The 15,120-nt window shown below is 45.7% G+C and overlaps 1 protein-coding gene across 1 annotated transcript; it reads left to right on the top strand.

Annotated features, from left to right (window-relative positions):
• The first annotated feature begins 498 nt into the window (after positions 1 to 498).
• Positions 499 to 13,652, top strand: LOC100693028 (hepatitis A virus cellular receptor 1 homolog). Its single transcript, XM_005461782.4, has 7 exons — positions 499 to 627; positions 4,906 to 5,247; positions 5,654 to 5,722; positions 6,031 to 6,092; positions 8,288 to 8,372; positions 10,039 to 10,066; positions 12,825 to 13,652. Exons 1-7 carry the CDS (start codon positions 594 to 596, stop codon positions 12,967 to 12,969), a joined length of 765 nt encoding a protein of 254 aa, XP_005461839.1. The 5' UTR covers positions 499 to 593; the 3' UTR covers positions 12,970 to 13,652.
• Positions 13,653 to 15,120: the final 1,468 nt, after the last annotated feature.

The raw sequence follows: 15,120 nt of genomic DNA, 5'->3' as shown, positions 1-15,120 counted from the left end.
CCCAATAACAGTCCAACGAAGGCAACAAACTGAACCAAAGACTGAGGGAAGGACTATTTATACACCTGAGGTGATCAGAAGGGCAACAGGAAGTAAAACTAAGCACCAGACAGAAGAAAGCTAACTACCAAAATAAAACAGGAAATAACTCCAAGAATAAATACTACACAGGCTACACTGAATAGAGTGCATTAATCATAAACTCAAGTACAACAAGAACCACAGCGCTAAAAAAATGAGACCTCCAGCAAAAACCCAAACTATAAAACGTAAAGATGACAGAGAAAGAAAGAAAACGTGGTGCAGGAGGACACGAGGGGGTGAGGATGATAACCACATACTGAACCAGGACGGGAACCACAGAGGGAGCTAAATGTCAACAAAACACTGAAAAATAAAGGAAATAATCTGGAGTCAAACCAGTGGATTAACTGTTTGACTAAAAACTCAAACTGTGTCAGGAGCCCCGCCTCCGCTCTCTGTTTTCGTGGTTTCAGGATCATTTTTTGCAGCGGGCAGCTGTCATGACTCGCAGGCTGTCAGCAGCTGTTTAAACGTGTTGGCGAGCTCTGACGAGTCACTCAGGCTTCGTCATGAAGGTCGTGCTGCTGCTCGCTCTGCTCACAGGTAACCTTCACCTTTCCACTGTCTCTGATCCTGAGAGTTGTTTGTCTCGTGTCTTTAGTTAACCTTTATCCAGCACTGAGAGCGTGTGATCCACATCAGCTGTGCTGCTGGTGAAACTTTAATCTGTTGCTTTTTATCTTTCTGCCTCACACGGTGGACGTGATTTATAGTTGTGTGAAAACTCGACTGTTCCCTGTCAGCACAGCTGGGTTTCCTGAAGGTTTGGCTGGAGACTTGACTTCTGTAGAAACAACGAGAATGAGAACGTGTTAAAGGTCATGTTACCCAGCGATAACAGCTGGTTCACTGTGTGCTTCCTTTTAACCTCAGATGACCCCAAAGGTCATTTTTTTATTGAAACTGATCTCTGAAGTCTCTCCAGTGATGGACAAAAGCAGTGATTCTGTCACAAACTCGGGGTGACAGGGTCACCAGTGACGGTCTAAACCTCACTGCCATCCTCTCCACTGTGGATCCACTGTTACTGTGGATAAACGTCTTCTTCTCTCTGTCATATCTGTAGCTGTGTGAGAAATCATCTGAAAGGTCAAATCAAAGTGTGTCTGACGCTGAGCCTGGGTGAGCTGACAGAGAGCAAAGCTGGACGGAGCTTTGATTTCTAAAAAGTGAAGCCAGATGTGTCTTAAACCTGCATTCTTCTAATGACCAGCAGGGGGCCTGGGGCTGATACCTGACCTGATGAGTCTGAACTCAGTCACTGTTTTCATATTTAACCTAATGTAACATGTAGTTTGTATTTTTTTTATTCACTCCACGTGTCAGAGAGGAGGATTATCCTGGAAATGCTCATTGGCTAAAAACCTGTGACTGACAATTTGTTTCAGTCTCATCCACCTCCTGCTTCTCATGTCTGGTTTCCATGGTGACGATGGAAACGTTCATGTTGAGGCTTCACAAACACCGTCTGGGTTTGATATCCATGATTCTCATCCTTATGTGTTGTTTTTGAGTCTTGGAGGTCAAAGACAAAGTAACCTTTAATAACTCCAATAACACACAAAGAGTCAAAGGAGTTTGCAAAGAAAAGCGTCTGGACTTCTTTAAGTTGCTTGAAGACGTTTCACCTCTCATCCGAGAAGCTTCTTCAGTTCTAAGGTCAAATGGCCGAGAGTCCCAGATTTAAACCCAGTGGGAGTATCCCCCCAAGGAGGGACAAAGGACCCCCTGGTGATCCTCTAATCACATGAGCCAAGGTGTGAAAGTGGGTGTGGGACCTAATCAGCCAGAGATTCGGGTGAGCTCATTGTGAAACGTGGCCCCACCTTGTCATGTGAATTCCTGAGGTCAGATGGCCCAGGATGTGAGTGGGCGTTAAGGCGTCTGGGGAGGGAACTCAAAACTGGATTATAGATGGCAGACAGTTGGTGTCGTAAACCGCCGCCTCTGTTCAAAGATGGTCGCTCACAGTGGACATAGATGGCCTCTTTCACTCCTCTTTCAAACCATCTGTCCTCTCTGTCCAAAATGTGAACATTTGCATCCTCAAAGAGTGACCTTTGACCTTAAGATGCAGGTGGACTGCTGAGTCTTGTCCTGTGGAGGTGGCTCTTCTATGTTGTGCCATGCGCTTGTGAAGTGGCTGTTTGGTCTCGCCAATGTAGAGGTCTGGGCATTCCTCGCTGCACTGTACAGCATACACCACGTTGTTAAGTCTGTGTTTAGGAGTTTTGGAGTACAACATACTTCAAATACAACGAGGGTTTCTACAGACAAAAACATGGCTGTGCCATGGGCTCCCCCGTGTCACCTATTGTAGCCAACCTTTACATGGAGGAAGTGGAAAGAAAGGCTCTTGGCTCTTTTAAAGGGAGAGTACCCAGCCACTGGTACAGATATGTAGACGACACCTGGGTCAAAATCAAGACACAAGAAGTGGAATCCTTCACTGCGCACATTAACGCCGTGGATAAAAACATCAAGTTCACCAGGGAAGACACAAAGGACAACTGTTTGCCTTTCCTGGACTGCGCTGTGCACATTGAAGAGAACGGCAACCTCAACATTGAAGTTTACCGGAAGCCCACACACACGGACCAGTACCTCCTCTTTGACTCCCATCACCCTCTGGAACACAAACTTGGAGTAATCAGGACCCTACACCACCGGGCAGAACATGTTCCCTCCAAGCCTGAAGGGAAAAAGAAGGAACAAACTTTCCTTTTTGCTAAAGCATATAGTTAGGGCTGGACCAGGTGACCCTGAATCCTCCCTTAGTTATGCTGCAATAGACATAGGCTGCCGGGGATTCCCATGATGCATTGAGTTTTTCCTTTCCAGCCACTCACTATGTGTTAATAGACCTCTCTGCATCGAATCATATCTGTTATTAACCTCTGTCTCTCTTCCACAGCATGTCTTTCATCCTGTTTTCCTTCTCTCACCCCAACCGGTCGCAGCAGATGGCCCCGCCCCTCCCTGAGCCTGGTTCTGCCGGAGGTTTCTTCCTGTTAAAAGGGAGTTTTTCCTTCCCACTGTCACCAAAGTGCTTGCTCATAGGGGGTCATATGATTGTTGGGGTTTTCTTTGTATTTATTATTGTGCGATCTCTTGTACAATATAAAGCGCCTTGAGGCGACTTTTGTTGTGATTTGGTGCTATATAAATAAAATTGAATTGAATTGAATTGAATTGAACACACACACGTAAAGGAAGCACTGAAAACATGTGGTTATCCTAACTGGGCGTTCATAAAGTCAGCAAAGAGGCACAGAAAAGAAGATCAGACACCAGCGAGGGAGGATAAGAAAGACAGACGCAACAACATTGTCATCCCCTATGTAGCCGGTGTATCAGAGAAACTCAGGAGAGTTTTCTCCAAGCACGACATCCCAGTGTACTTCAGACCCAGCAACACACTCAGACACAAACTGGTTCACCCGAAAGACAAAACTCCAAAACACAGACTGAACAACGTGGTGTATGCTGTACAGTGCAGCGAGGAATGCCCAGACCTCTACATTGGAGAGACCAAACAGCCACTTCACAAGCGCATGGCACAACATAGAAGAGCCACCTCCACAGGACAAGACTCAGCAGTCCATCTGCATCTTAAGGTCAAAGGTCACTCTTTCGAGGATGCCAATGTTCACATTTTGGACAGAGAGGACAGATGGTTTGAAAGAGGAGTGAAAGAGGCCATCTATGTCCACTGTGAGCGACCATCTTTGAACAGAGGCGGTGGTTTACGACACCAACTGTCTGCCATCTACAATCCAGTTTTGAGTTCCCTCCCCAGACGCCTTAACGCCCACTCACATCCTGGGCCATCTGACCTCAGGAATTCACATGATAGGGTGGGGCCAGGTTTCACAATGAGCTCACCCGAAACCCTGGCTGATTAGGTCCCACACCCACTTTCACACCTTGGCGCATGTGATTAGAGGATCACCAGGGGGTCCTTTGTCCCTCCTTGGGGGGATACTCCCACTGGGTTTAAATCTGGGACTCTCGGCCATTTGACCTTAGAACTGAAGAAGCTTCTCGGATGAGAGGTGAAACGTCTTCAAGCAACTTAAAGAAGTCCAGACACTTTTCTTTGCAAACTCCTTTGACTACGATGACCTGGATGACTGAGAACCTTCACAGACAACACACAAAGAGCAGAGTCTAAATACCTAAAAACCGAAGGAACAAAGGGAACATACAAAGAACAGAAACAAACGGAAGCTTTAAATGGAAGCAGCAGGTGATCAGAGAGCATGGAAACATAAGGGTAACAAGACAGAGTTGAAAGTAATCAAGGACACTAAGATAAAGGAGGTAAAACTAAGGACAAGGACTCTAAATGAGTAACTGAACGTGACGCTCAGCTCAGAGACACAGATTGGACCACACAGCATGACAGGACACGGACCGACAAGTGAAAATATAAAACCTTGAAACTCTGACAGAAACCAGACTGAAAGTTTGACTAAGGTGACAGAAAAAAGACCGACAGGACGACAAACTCAGAGTGAAGTCGCTTTCACTTCCTCATTGTCTTTGTCATCAGTAAGTTTGCCGCAGCTTCTCTTTTAAACTTTGACATCAAACCACCGAACAAGCAGAATCTATAAAACCCATCAGGCACTGGTATCGATTAAAACGCCAGTTTAATAATGATAATGATGTATACTTTATTGATCCCCGTGGGGAAATTACTCTCTCAGACCCAGTTAAACCAGTAAAACCAGTGAAGATGATATGACATTGACCTGATCTGAGCCCTGAGCAGTTTGGATCTGATGTAACAAAGTTTTCCTGTGTTTCTGTTTCCAGTCTGTGAATGTGACAGCAGCAGGGTCAAAGGTCACACAGGTCAGGACGTCACTCTGCCCTGTAAATATGACAGGAAATATCACGGCGCTCTGTCAGTGTGCTGGCAGCGAGGAGAAATACCAACCAGAGGCTGCTCCAATCAGCTGATCTCCACAGATGGACTCAGAGTGGAAACCAGAGCTTCCAGCAGGTATCAGCTGCTGGGCCGACTGGAGGACGGAGACGTGTCTCTGACCATAAAAAGCCTGACAGAGGGAGACGCTGGACGATACGGCTGCAGGGTGCATATACCCGGCTGGTTCAACGATGACAAACATCACTTTGACCTGAGCGTCGTCACAGGTGAGGAATTATTACAACACCAGAACCATCAGACTCTGGTATCATAGCAACTACAGCTTCGTCCCAGAGAGAGTCTTCCTCACACATCTGTGAACACTGCATTCATTTTTCCTTTCTGAGTTTTCCTTGTTCAGAAATCAGCACGTCGACCGGGTCTAACCTCGGGGCTGTTTCCTTTTCCTCTTTTCATTTGCTGACATCACATCATGAAGTCGTGACTCGAGCGGGCCGCCTGTGTTTACATAAAGAAATCTCTGTTTAGCTTTAGTTCACTGATAATAGCATCAGGAGGAAGCTGCAGCTCTCTGAAGAGAGTCTGTTTATCTGCTCCCACCTGCTCATCCTCTCATTACAAAGACTCATCTGAAGCAGAGTGTGCTGATGTCATGTCAATGATCTGTTTCAGCGCCACAAACTCCCACATGGACGGCGCCAAACTCAGACACGCCCACAGAGCCGACGGCAGCCTCTGAAGGTGACCTGTGATTAATCTGCTGATGACAGCAATGAAGTGTAACACATGATTGTCAGGACTAAACACAGATGACAGGAAAGAGGATCGTTTACATTTCTGTGGAAGAAACTTTATTAGTCGTCACATATTTATAGCATCGCTTCCTGATTTTTGTCCAATCAGACTGAAAGTGACAGGAACTGTTTGATCTCAGACTCAGTGTGTTTCTGGAATAAAGGATCAGAAGCTAAAATTAAATCATCCTGACATCATGCTGCTGCTGACACAGCTGTCCTAAAATCTTCTGCTTTCGTTTCCTCATGCTGCAGGTCACATGACCTCTGCAGAAAGCCTCCTGACTTCGCCCTCCACCATGACGAGCAGCAGCGAGGTGAGGAAAGAAAAACAGCGTGAAAACATGAAGTCGCTGAGAGCGACCGAAGTCAGGGTGTCGGGACTTTCACATCCTTAAAGACACAGTTTCACATTAAAAACATTACAGTCACTGCTGTCTATAACTGTTCAAACTAATGGAGTTACGTCCTCCCTTAGCTGCCTCAAACCTGCTGCTGTTACCATGACCCCACATATTTCATATTGAGGATGTGAACAGTGAGACTCATCCAAACAATAATCCTGCAGGCTTCCAGCTGTTTGTAGAAGTCTTTCCTCTGAGTGTGTTAAATCCCTGCAGGTTCACAGAGGTACATCCAGCAGCAGGATCCATGTGAGCGACCCTCATCGAGTTACGTGAATAAACGGCTCCCAGGTGTCTGTGGGTCCTTACGTCTCACATTATATCTTAAAAAGCAGTAAATTGTATTTATTTCAGTTCGGAGGGTCTTAAATGTTTCTGATCACGTTATTTGGATTGTCTGCGCCTCACACTGCTGCTGACGCGGCCTCGTGTGATTGGACAGTCCAAACCAGAACCTGAGATAAAAAAGTATTTCTTGGTTCTTTATATATAAAATTCATTATTTTTTCCATACACACTGTATTTGTAAAAGTTAGAGCAACTTAAAGATGACTGACAAGCTGATAAAAACGATTTATACAGCCCCAAATCACAACAACAGTCACCTCAAGGCGCTTTATATTGTACAATAGATCGCACAATAATAGATACAGAGAAAAACCCAACAATCATATGACCCCCTATGAGCAAGCACTTTGGCGACAGTGGGAAGGAAAAACTCCCTTTTAACAGGAAGAAACCTCCGGCAGAACCAGGCTCAGGGAGGGGCGGGGCCATCTGCTGTGATTGGTTGGGGTGAGAGAAGGAAGACAGGATAAAGACATGCTGTGGAAGAGAGACAGAGATTAATAACAGATATGATTCGATGCAGAGAGGTCTGTTAGCACATAGTGAGTGAGAAAGGTGACTGGAAGGGAAAAACTCAATGCATCATGGGAATCTCCGGCAGCCTACGTCTATTGCAGCATAACTAAGGGAGGATTCAGGGTCACCTGGTCCAGCCCTAACTATATGCTTTAGCAAAAAGGAAAGTTTGAAGCCTAATCTTGAAAGTAGAGATAGTGTCTGTCTCCCGAATCCAAACTGGAAGCTGGTTCCACAGAAGAGGGGCCTGAAAACTGAAGGCTCTGCCTCCCATTCTACTTTTAAATACTCTAGGAACAACAAGTAGGCCTGCAGAGTGAGAGCGAAGTGCTCTAATAGGGTGATATGGTACTAACATGATGCATTGAGTTTTTCCCTTCCAGTCACCTTTCTCACTCACTATGTGTTAACAGACCTCTCTGCATCGAATCATATCTGTTATTAATCTCTGTCTCTCTTCCACAGCATGTCTTTATCCTGTCTTCCTTCTCTCACCCCAACCAATCACAGCAGATGGCCCCGCCCCTCCCTGAGCCTGGTTCTGCCGGAGGTTTCTTCCTGTTAAAAGGGAGTTTTTCCTTCCCACTGTCGCCAAAGTGCTTGCTCATAGGGGGTCATATGATTGTTGGGTTTTTCTCTGTACCTATGAAGCACCTTGAGGCGACTTTTGTTGTGATTTGGCGCTATATGAATAAAATTGAATTGAATTGAATTAATATGCAATGATTAGAATTGTAAAGTGAACAAGAGGAAACAAAACCAAATTAGACAACAAGAGAGTGAGACCAGAAAAGCACAGGAGGGCAAACAAGACCACACCACTGACCATCTGATAAACAGAGAAGCAGCAGGGCTATTTATACACCACAGATACTGAATAACACAACACAGGTGGAGACACACCTTTTACCACACCTGTCCAGGGGCAGCAGGTGGACATGAGCTTGTAGTGATTTTGTGCTCAGTCTCTGAGGGGTAAGGAGGCTAAATGGGAAATAGACTGAACTTTGTGCGTATCAATACGAGTTCATTGTGTTGTTGAACTTTTTAAAGCCATCGGACTGACTTCACTGTGGCAGCCAGATGCATGCTGGGAAAGGAGGCACCAAATATAAAAGTGTTATTTGAATAAATGCTGTGAGACCAAAGAGTAGAGTCTTTACAGACTAACTCTCTGCTGACTGCATTACAGAAGGTGAAGCTTCCCTGTAACAGAGCGATGTGGTGTTTTTCTGGGTTTACAGGGCGAGGACGGCGGTCAGCTGATAGTGGTGGTCGTCTGCGTCCTGCTGGGCCTGGTGTCTCTGCTCGCCATCGCAGGACTCCTGGGTGAGTTTAGTTAAACTGTCCTCACAGTGACAAGGTCAAGTTTGTTTATATAGCACATTTCCAGACAGCCCATGCTGCACAAAGTGCTTAACAATAAGGAAATGCCATTAAAACAGAAACAATGTAAAACAATAGTACAACAATAAACATAAAGGGACAACAAGAGAATTAAAACAAAAACTCAGACTATTGAATAAGACCAAAATGCTTTGGTCATAGTGTTAAAGGCCAGAGCATAAAAATTTGTCTTTAGAAGAGATTTAAATATTTAGGGGGAAAATATTCCAAAGTCTGGGACCTGCCAGAGAGAAGGCTCTATCGCCACGAGATTTGAGTTTAGTCCGAGGGATGGAGCGCATTCATTCTGAGCTGGACCTCGTGGTTTTTTCTGGAGCATGAACAGAAAGGAGCTCAGACAGGTACGAAGGGGCTCCGGTAAAAGTTTGAACTGGATCCTGTAGGAAACAGGAAGCCAGAGCAGAGAAGCACAAAGTAAAGGAGGACAAAGAGGAAGCTCCCCATCCATGATCTGGGAGAGTGTTTTTAGCTGAGCCAGACAGGAAACATGGAGGTCATGTGACGCAGCACGGTTTAATAAACCTGAACTTTGAATCGGGACAGTGAACAATGACGTAGGGTTTGATAACAGGGACACGTCCCGGTCAGGTCCTCTCAGATCAGCTGATTGTTTTTATTTTTGTACAATAATCGTTGGATATTTAATGGAGTTATGCAAAAGGACAAGAGGATGAAGAGTGGACAGGTGTATGTTTTCCTCGTGGCACACCTGTGCAGGTATGGAGATGTGCAGGAGACAGGAGAGTGCACTGAAACCAGACTGTTTAACACAAACATGGAGCTCGAATGAGAGGGAAGGTTAGAGACACCACAGCGCCCCCTGCAGGAGGTGAGACCACTGAGATGGTGCGGAGGCCGAGCTGAAGGTGTGAACATTTTAACAGTTTGTTTCCGAGCTTCACCTCTGCAGACAGGCCCGAGGAGCTCCGCCTTCTCCTGAGAACCAGATGTTCGGGTCTGTGTCACCGCAGAGCGAGCGCGTGGCCTGGATCGCTCATCATTACTGAGAATTGTGTGGTAGACCCTTGTGTTGACGTCAGCGCCCCCCGCTCTGTAGCAGCAGCTCTGATGGAAACGCTGAGCTGCATTAAGGAACACGTCTGTGTGACGTGACTCATCATTTCTGCAGTAAATCGTGTTAAAGTCCAGATGAAGGTGTGTCAGGGCCTCCTCCTCCCACGGGGCCGAAGCATCTGCTGCATGCATGAAGCCAGCTCCAGTCTGCTGCTGCTACGCATGCAAGACAGGAAACAATGTTAAAATAAAGAAACAAATAAGAAACTGAACAACGTTCTGAGCTCATTCAGCTCTTCATGAGCTGTAATCTGGACCCAACATGGCGTCTGCAGCGTTGACCTCGCCGCCCTCACAGAGCGACGGTGTCTGGATGTTTCAGGCGAGGTCATCGATCATCAGGAGCACCTCTCAGTGCGTTGGTCTCCGTGTTTCTCATGTTGGGCGGTCAGCACGTCGCTGTTTCGGGCTCGGTCGCTCGGTTCGGTGCTGATTTGTGTGATTTGTTCTTTTTATGTCACAAAGGTGAACGTCTCGTCATTAACATGGTTTCTGGTATTTTGTGTCTCTGCAGTGAGAAGACTGAAGCTCCTCGACACAGTGTGAGTGCACGATCTTTATCTTTGTGTTTCTGAGTAACTAACGCGTCTCCACACCTCGACCATCGAGGACGCTTCTGAGAAGTCGTGACTCATCATCTCTCAGCCTTCATCGCGTGTTCAGACTGAAACTGAGAGGTGAGAGAACCACAGAGTTAAACCAGGCAGAGGAAACTTCAAATCCAGCGGCGGCTCACTCGACCTTTAAGGCCCGTCAGAGTGGAATCATTAACGCTGACCCCTGTGTCAGAGCTCCATGTTCAGCCACAGTAGCACCAAGCACCACACCCTCCACCCCTCTGCTGCCTCCAGAAACACCGTCCATAAAAGCCCTGAACAGAGTCCACCATGATGGCGTCCAAACCCGCGAGAAAGAGTGCGACGCCACCAAAGCTCTGCCGTTTACAGGGACGGGTTGTTTTAATCTTTGGTTTGTGATTCAGTGACTGTGAGCTGAGTCCATCAGAGCCGCTCCAGCACGAGTGGGTGTGGTTGATCCACACCCTCAGTGTTTCCAGCTCCATCACTGCTGCACTGAAGCCTCAGAGCGAGGGGAGGAAGACTCTGATCCTTCATCATCATCATCATTAACACGACTGCTCGTTAATGCTTCATTTGAACTGCAGCATAATCAGAGTCACGAACAGGAAGTGACCTTTCACGCTGCTTTGAGTCAAGTTTGAGGCTTTTACTTTAGAAAATCTGAGTCATGATGAGGATGGAAGCAGGAAACAGATTCAATCAGCAGCTTAGAGTTTTAGATGTGTGGATAAAATAAAATCATAATTTTTAATATTCGGTCTATAATAAAATGTGACAATGTCACTACCCGATCAGTACCGGAAACCTGATCGGTACCACGCATGTGCGAAAGGTGTCTACTTCCACTCGAAGCATTTTACAACAGTTACAGGTCAGAGTGTCTGTTAAGATGTTAACAATAATAAGTATCTCTTAAAATGTTTGCAGTAATGAAACATTTCAATATAATGTAGACAAAAACGAAAAATAAAAAGATAGTTACGGATCAGGACTCCCCGATCCTTACTGCGCATGTGCAGATGTTTTCTTCTTCTTCTGTTTCATTTAATGGCAGTTTACTCCCCAGTGGTCGTGTCCAAATTCATGGGCTGCATCCTCCTGAGGACCCGGCCTTCGTGGTCTACGTGGGCCGGGTCCTCAGAAGGTCGGGTAGGCCGGAAGTAAACGGCTGTGAAATTGGACGGTCGAGCCTTCTGATTAACGTCACCGCTGTCTCGGTGGAGTTGAATAAACTCGACCGTCTGCTCCTTGCTATCTAAAATATAACAGGACACTGGCGTAAATTCTCGACCATCTCACACTTCTGTTTAATCAGTTTTCTGTTTGACGTTCATTCAGCTGTGTGAAAACCACCCGGGGGATTAATAAAGTTTTATTTTATCTAATCTAATCTAATAACTTTAATCTCAGCCAAACTGATTTACTCACGAACAAATAAAACACTGAAAAAAGCCAAACAATAACATTTTTAGGTTGTCTAAGTAACTTATATATTACATTTAACCTGAGTAGCGAAAGTCCGCGGTGATCTGAAAATGATGTGCCGGGAGTTGTGCCGTTCTCGGCGGCTTCAGTGAGCCTCGAGCTCTCGGCTAGCTATCAAGCTGGTGGGTAACAGACGTCTCCGAAAACGTCGAACCACTTTTGCAAATATGCGATACCTTGATAAACCGAGCAGATATTTGAAGTTTACACAGTTACTTTCTCGCCTGAAAATATGTTAAAAGTTTATTTTAGAATAGAATAGAATAATCCTTTAATTGTCCCACAAGGGGAAATTTGGTACCGAGAAAGATTAATAAGAGTAATTTTAAAACTTAGTAGCGGCCGCCATTGTTGGAAACTGGAGTTTGGCTGGGCCGCGCTATGAATTCTGGGATATGGTGGGCCACGAAGGACACACCCGACCCATCCTTCAAATTCGGGGAAAAGAAGGACGCATTTGTCGGCTGCATTCGGAGGAGTCTACGAATTTGGACAGCCTTTGGCGCGTCGCTGTGACGTAATCGGTCTACAAATGCGTCCTCAGGAGGATGCAGCCAAGAATTTGGACACGACCAGTGTACGAGGATACCGCCACCTGCTGACCGAGCGAATGAACCCTATTGTAAACTGAATTAGCGTCATTACAAACATGTGTTAATTTTGATTTAGTGATAGTCAGTGTGTTTATGGTTGTCTGTGCGGAGAGGATTGTTGGAATAGTGATGATGATGTCCGCTATCACTGTCAGTTGTCAGTAAACACTTAATCTGGCTGACGAATCTTCACGTGACATATTACAAAGTCAGTATTATTAAGTCTGTAATTAAGCGCCATTCTTCTTATTTTACGTCGCTGTTGTTCAATCGGGGGACGCTCTGTGTTGAGGAGAAAAGCATGAATTTGTTTGTATACGGATTGTCCATTGTTTAAATGTCCTGGTAGTCGAAAAGGAGGCAGAGCTGTTGAGAAATGCTAGGCGCTAACTGGGCGCTAACCGTATCATTCAAATACATTAACTGTCGCAATGTTGGCAAAGAGAGGAAGTGACATAAGATTTGCGCATGCGTTGTACTGATCGGGTTTCCGGTACGGATCGGGTAGTGACAGACAGAAGCAGCAAATCGTTTTATTTTGGAGTTTCTCTGCAGGATGTTATAATCTCCAGCAGTCGTAGTAATATTATTATAGCTAAAGGTCCTGACAGCTGACTAATGCTCTCGCTCTCGTGTCTCAGCCCTCGGCAGCAGCGGCAGATCAGCGGCTCAGTGCGGTTCAACCACACGTCGTCGACTCTGCAGCTGCACGCTCAGCCCGCCGCCGTGGACAACATCTACCAGATGGATGGTGGTGAGGGAGGCGTATACGAGAACTGCCCCTGAGCTCTAAGGCTCCACCCACTCATCTGCAGAGCCTGGAGGCGGGACGATGATGAGCTGTTCCGGACTTTGAGGAAACGTCGAGGACAGACGAGACAACAGCTTTGCCCTGAGAAGCGTCCAGTATTTTAAGAAGATGGCCTTGCTCTCAAGCTTTGCTTTGAAAGCGTCCAATCAGAGAGCTACAGCTGTGGTCCCAGCTGACTAACCCCGCCTTCAGGCTGGAGGTTTGCAGGCAGCAGGTGTTTAACAGACTCAGAGCTAACACGTAAATAAAGATGTAAAGAGCTTTTATTGTGAAAGGTTTGGAGAGGTTTCCTGTTTTTTCAGATTTAATTTAATAAAATGTTTGGAGGACTTTTAAAGGTTGGTTTGAACTCTTCTTCTCCTCCTTTAAACATGTTTACTTCTGACTGGTAACCTGGGTGCTCAGTTCTTCTTCTGCACGCTGCTTCCACCTGCTGGCCGGACAGATGACCTGCAGCTACACAGACTCAGCTGTGCTGTAAGCTCAGGCTGTTTGATGGATTGAATCCACACTATGATTAAAAAAAGACTCTGTAATATCTCTAATCACAGCCATGGGGGCGGAGTTACCTGTGAGAACCCCACACCTGTACTAGGGTACAGATGCACTTTAGTAAGATCGCTATGACGACAGTAATAAACATTATTTGTTCCTTTGATCCAGCTCAGATGTAACATCTTTGTTACTGAAAGGAAAAAAGAAAGTTGACATGTCAGAATAAAAGCACACGAGCTTTATTTCATCCATGATGGCGTTACACCAACATCACCATCATGGCGGCGTCCTCCCTCTGTCTCTCCTGTAAAGACTCTCTGCTCGAGCCCAGCAGCTCACTCAGGAAGTTCATCTCCAGCTCTCCTGCTCCACCCGCTCAGGTTGAGCTTAGGACGGAGACACCACAGCGCCCCCTGCAGGAGGAGAACGGCTCTGTACTGCTGGATTTATTCTTCCACTACCTCAGTGATCAGTTATCTTCAAAGATGTAGCCTCCTCCTCACATCACTGATTCTCTGAATATTAAGAGAGAAGATCCTGTGAAAGAACTACAACTCCCATCAGGCCACAGGCTCAAAACTACACCCCTCCCCCTTCCCCCAACCTCTTTGCAGTCTCAGAAGGTTCATGATCTGTGGGAAATCTTCAATGAGGAAAAATCACTCCTCCTTATCCTGCTCATCCACCCAGTGACCCCATCATTAACCTGCTCCCCTCCATGATGTGCTGCCTGCTGACCGTGACGTGATGGAGGCAGCTGGAGGACTCAGGTGCAGGTGTGTTTTGTGCGTACCTGATGTAGTAACGATGGCTCTCCTCTCCTCTGGTTGGCTCAGCACGTCCTCCTGACTGTGACACGTGGCGGTCGTGTAAGGATGAGCTGAAGCTTGTTTACCTGTTTAGAGCTGAGGCTCAGCAGCCTTACCTGTGTTGCTTTAACCCACCCTCACCTGTGCTGTGAGTCTACCTGCACTGCTGTTTACATCAATAACGAACTTGTGCTTAGTTAAAAAAAAATTAAGTAGACTAAACTTGAGTTGCTTAAATTAGAAGAACTAAGTAAGCTGGAAATTTAGCTTTTCAATGGTGGAAGGTAACTAAGTACATTTACTCTATACTGTACTAGGTTACAGCTCGTAGGTAGACTGCTTTACCTGAGCTTTTAGCTTCCTATATCTGACAGTTTATATTACTGTTGGACTTTTAAAACATTCGTTTTGTTTTTAGACAAAAACAAAAAAGTAGTTTGAGAGACTGAATCTTAGGTCATACAAAAACCTGCAAAATGTAAATAAAACCAGATGAAAAGCTCATTTTATTTTAATTATTTAATTATTGAATGATTTTGCAGAGAAACAGACAAAAAGCAGCCTTCCTTCGGTGGAAGGATAAAACAATATGGTTTGAGAATGCCACGTCACTACCTTCCTCCTCCCTCGCACAGATCAGTCCGCCTGTTCATGGGGCTCACAGATTTTTCTGGAATATTCTGAGCAAACCTGGAGAAGTTTCAGCTCATTGCTGTGATTCTGTTCGTGATACTCTGATTTAGAGACTAAATGTTGACTCTTATTCAAACTTTCTCAGTTTAGCACCAGGTTTATGAACATGCTAGCTAGCTAGTGTTAGTC

This window comes from Oreochromis niloticus, linkage group LG10 (genome assembly GCF_001858045.2).
Source record: "Oreochromis niloticus isolate F11D_XX linkage group LG10, O_niloticus_UMD_NMBU, whole genome shotgun sequence".
NCBI lineage: Eukaryota > Metazoa > Chordata > Actinopteri > Cichliformes > Cichlidae > Oreochromis > Oreochromis niloticus.
Note: the sequence above shows the minus strand (reverse complement) of the source record. Positions and strands in the feature narration are given on the sequence as shown.

What these genes read in the sequence shown, in the direction of transcription:
- LOC100693028 (XM_005461782.4), top strand. Translation starts at nt 594, where the DNA reads ATGAAGGTCGTGCTGCTGCTCGCTCTGCTCACAG. An exon ending in GCCGACGGCAGCCTCTGAAG is followed by an intron (nt 5,723 to 6,030) that starts GTGACCTGTGAT and finishes CTCATGCTGCAG; the next exon opens with GTCACATGACCTCTGCAGAA. An exon ending in CCATGACGAGCAGCAGCGAG is followed by an intron (nt 6,093 to 8,287) that starts GTGAGGAAAGAA and finishes CTGGGTTTACAG; the next exon opens with GGCGAGGACGGCGGTCAGCT.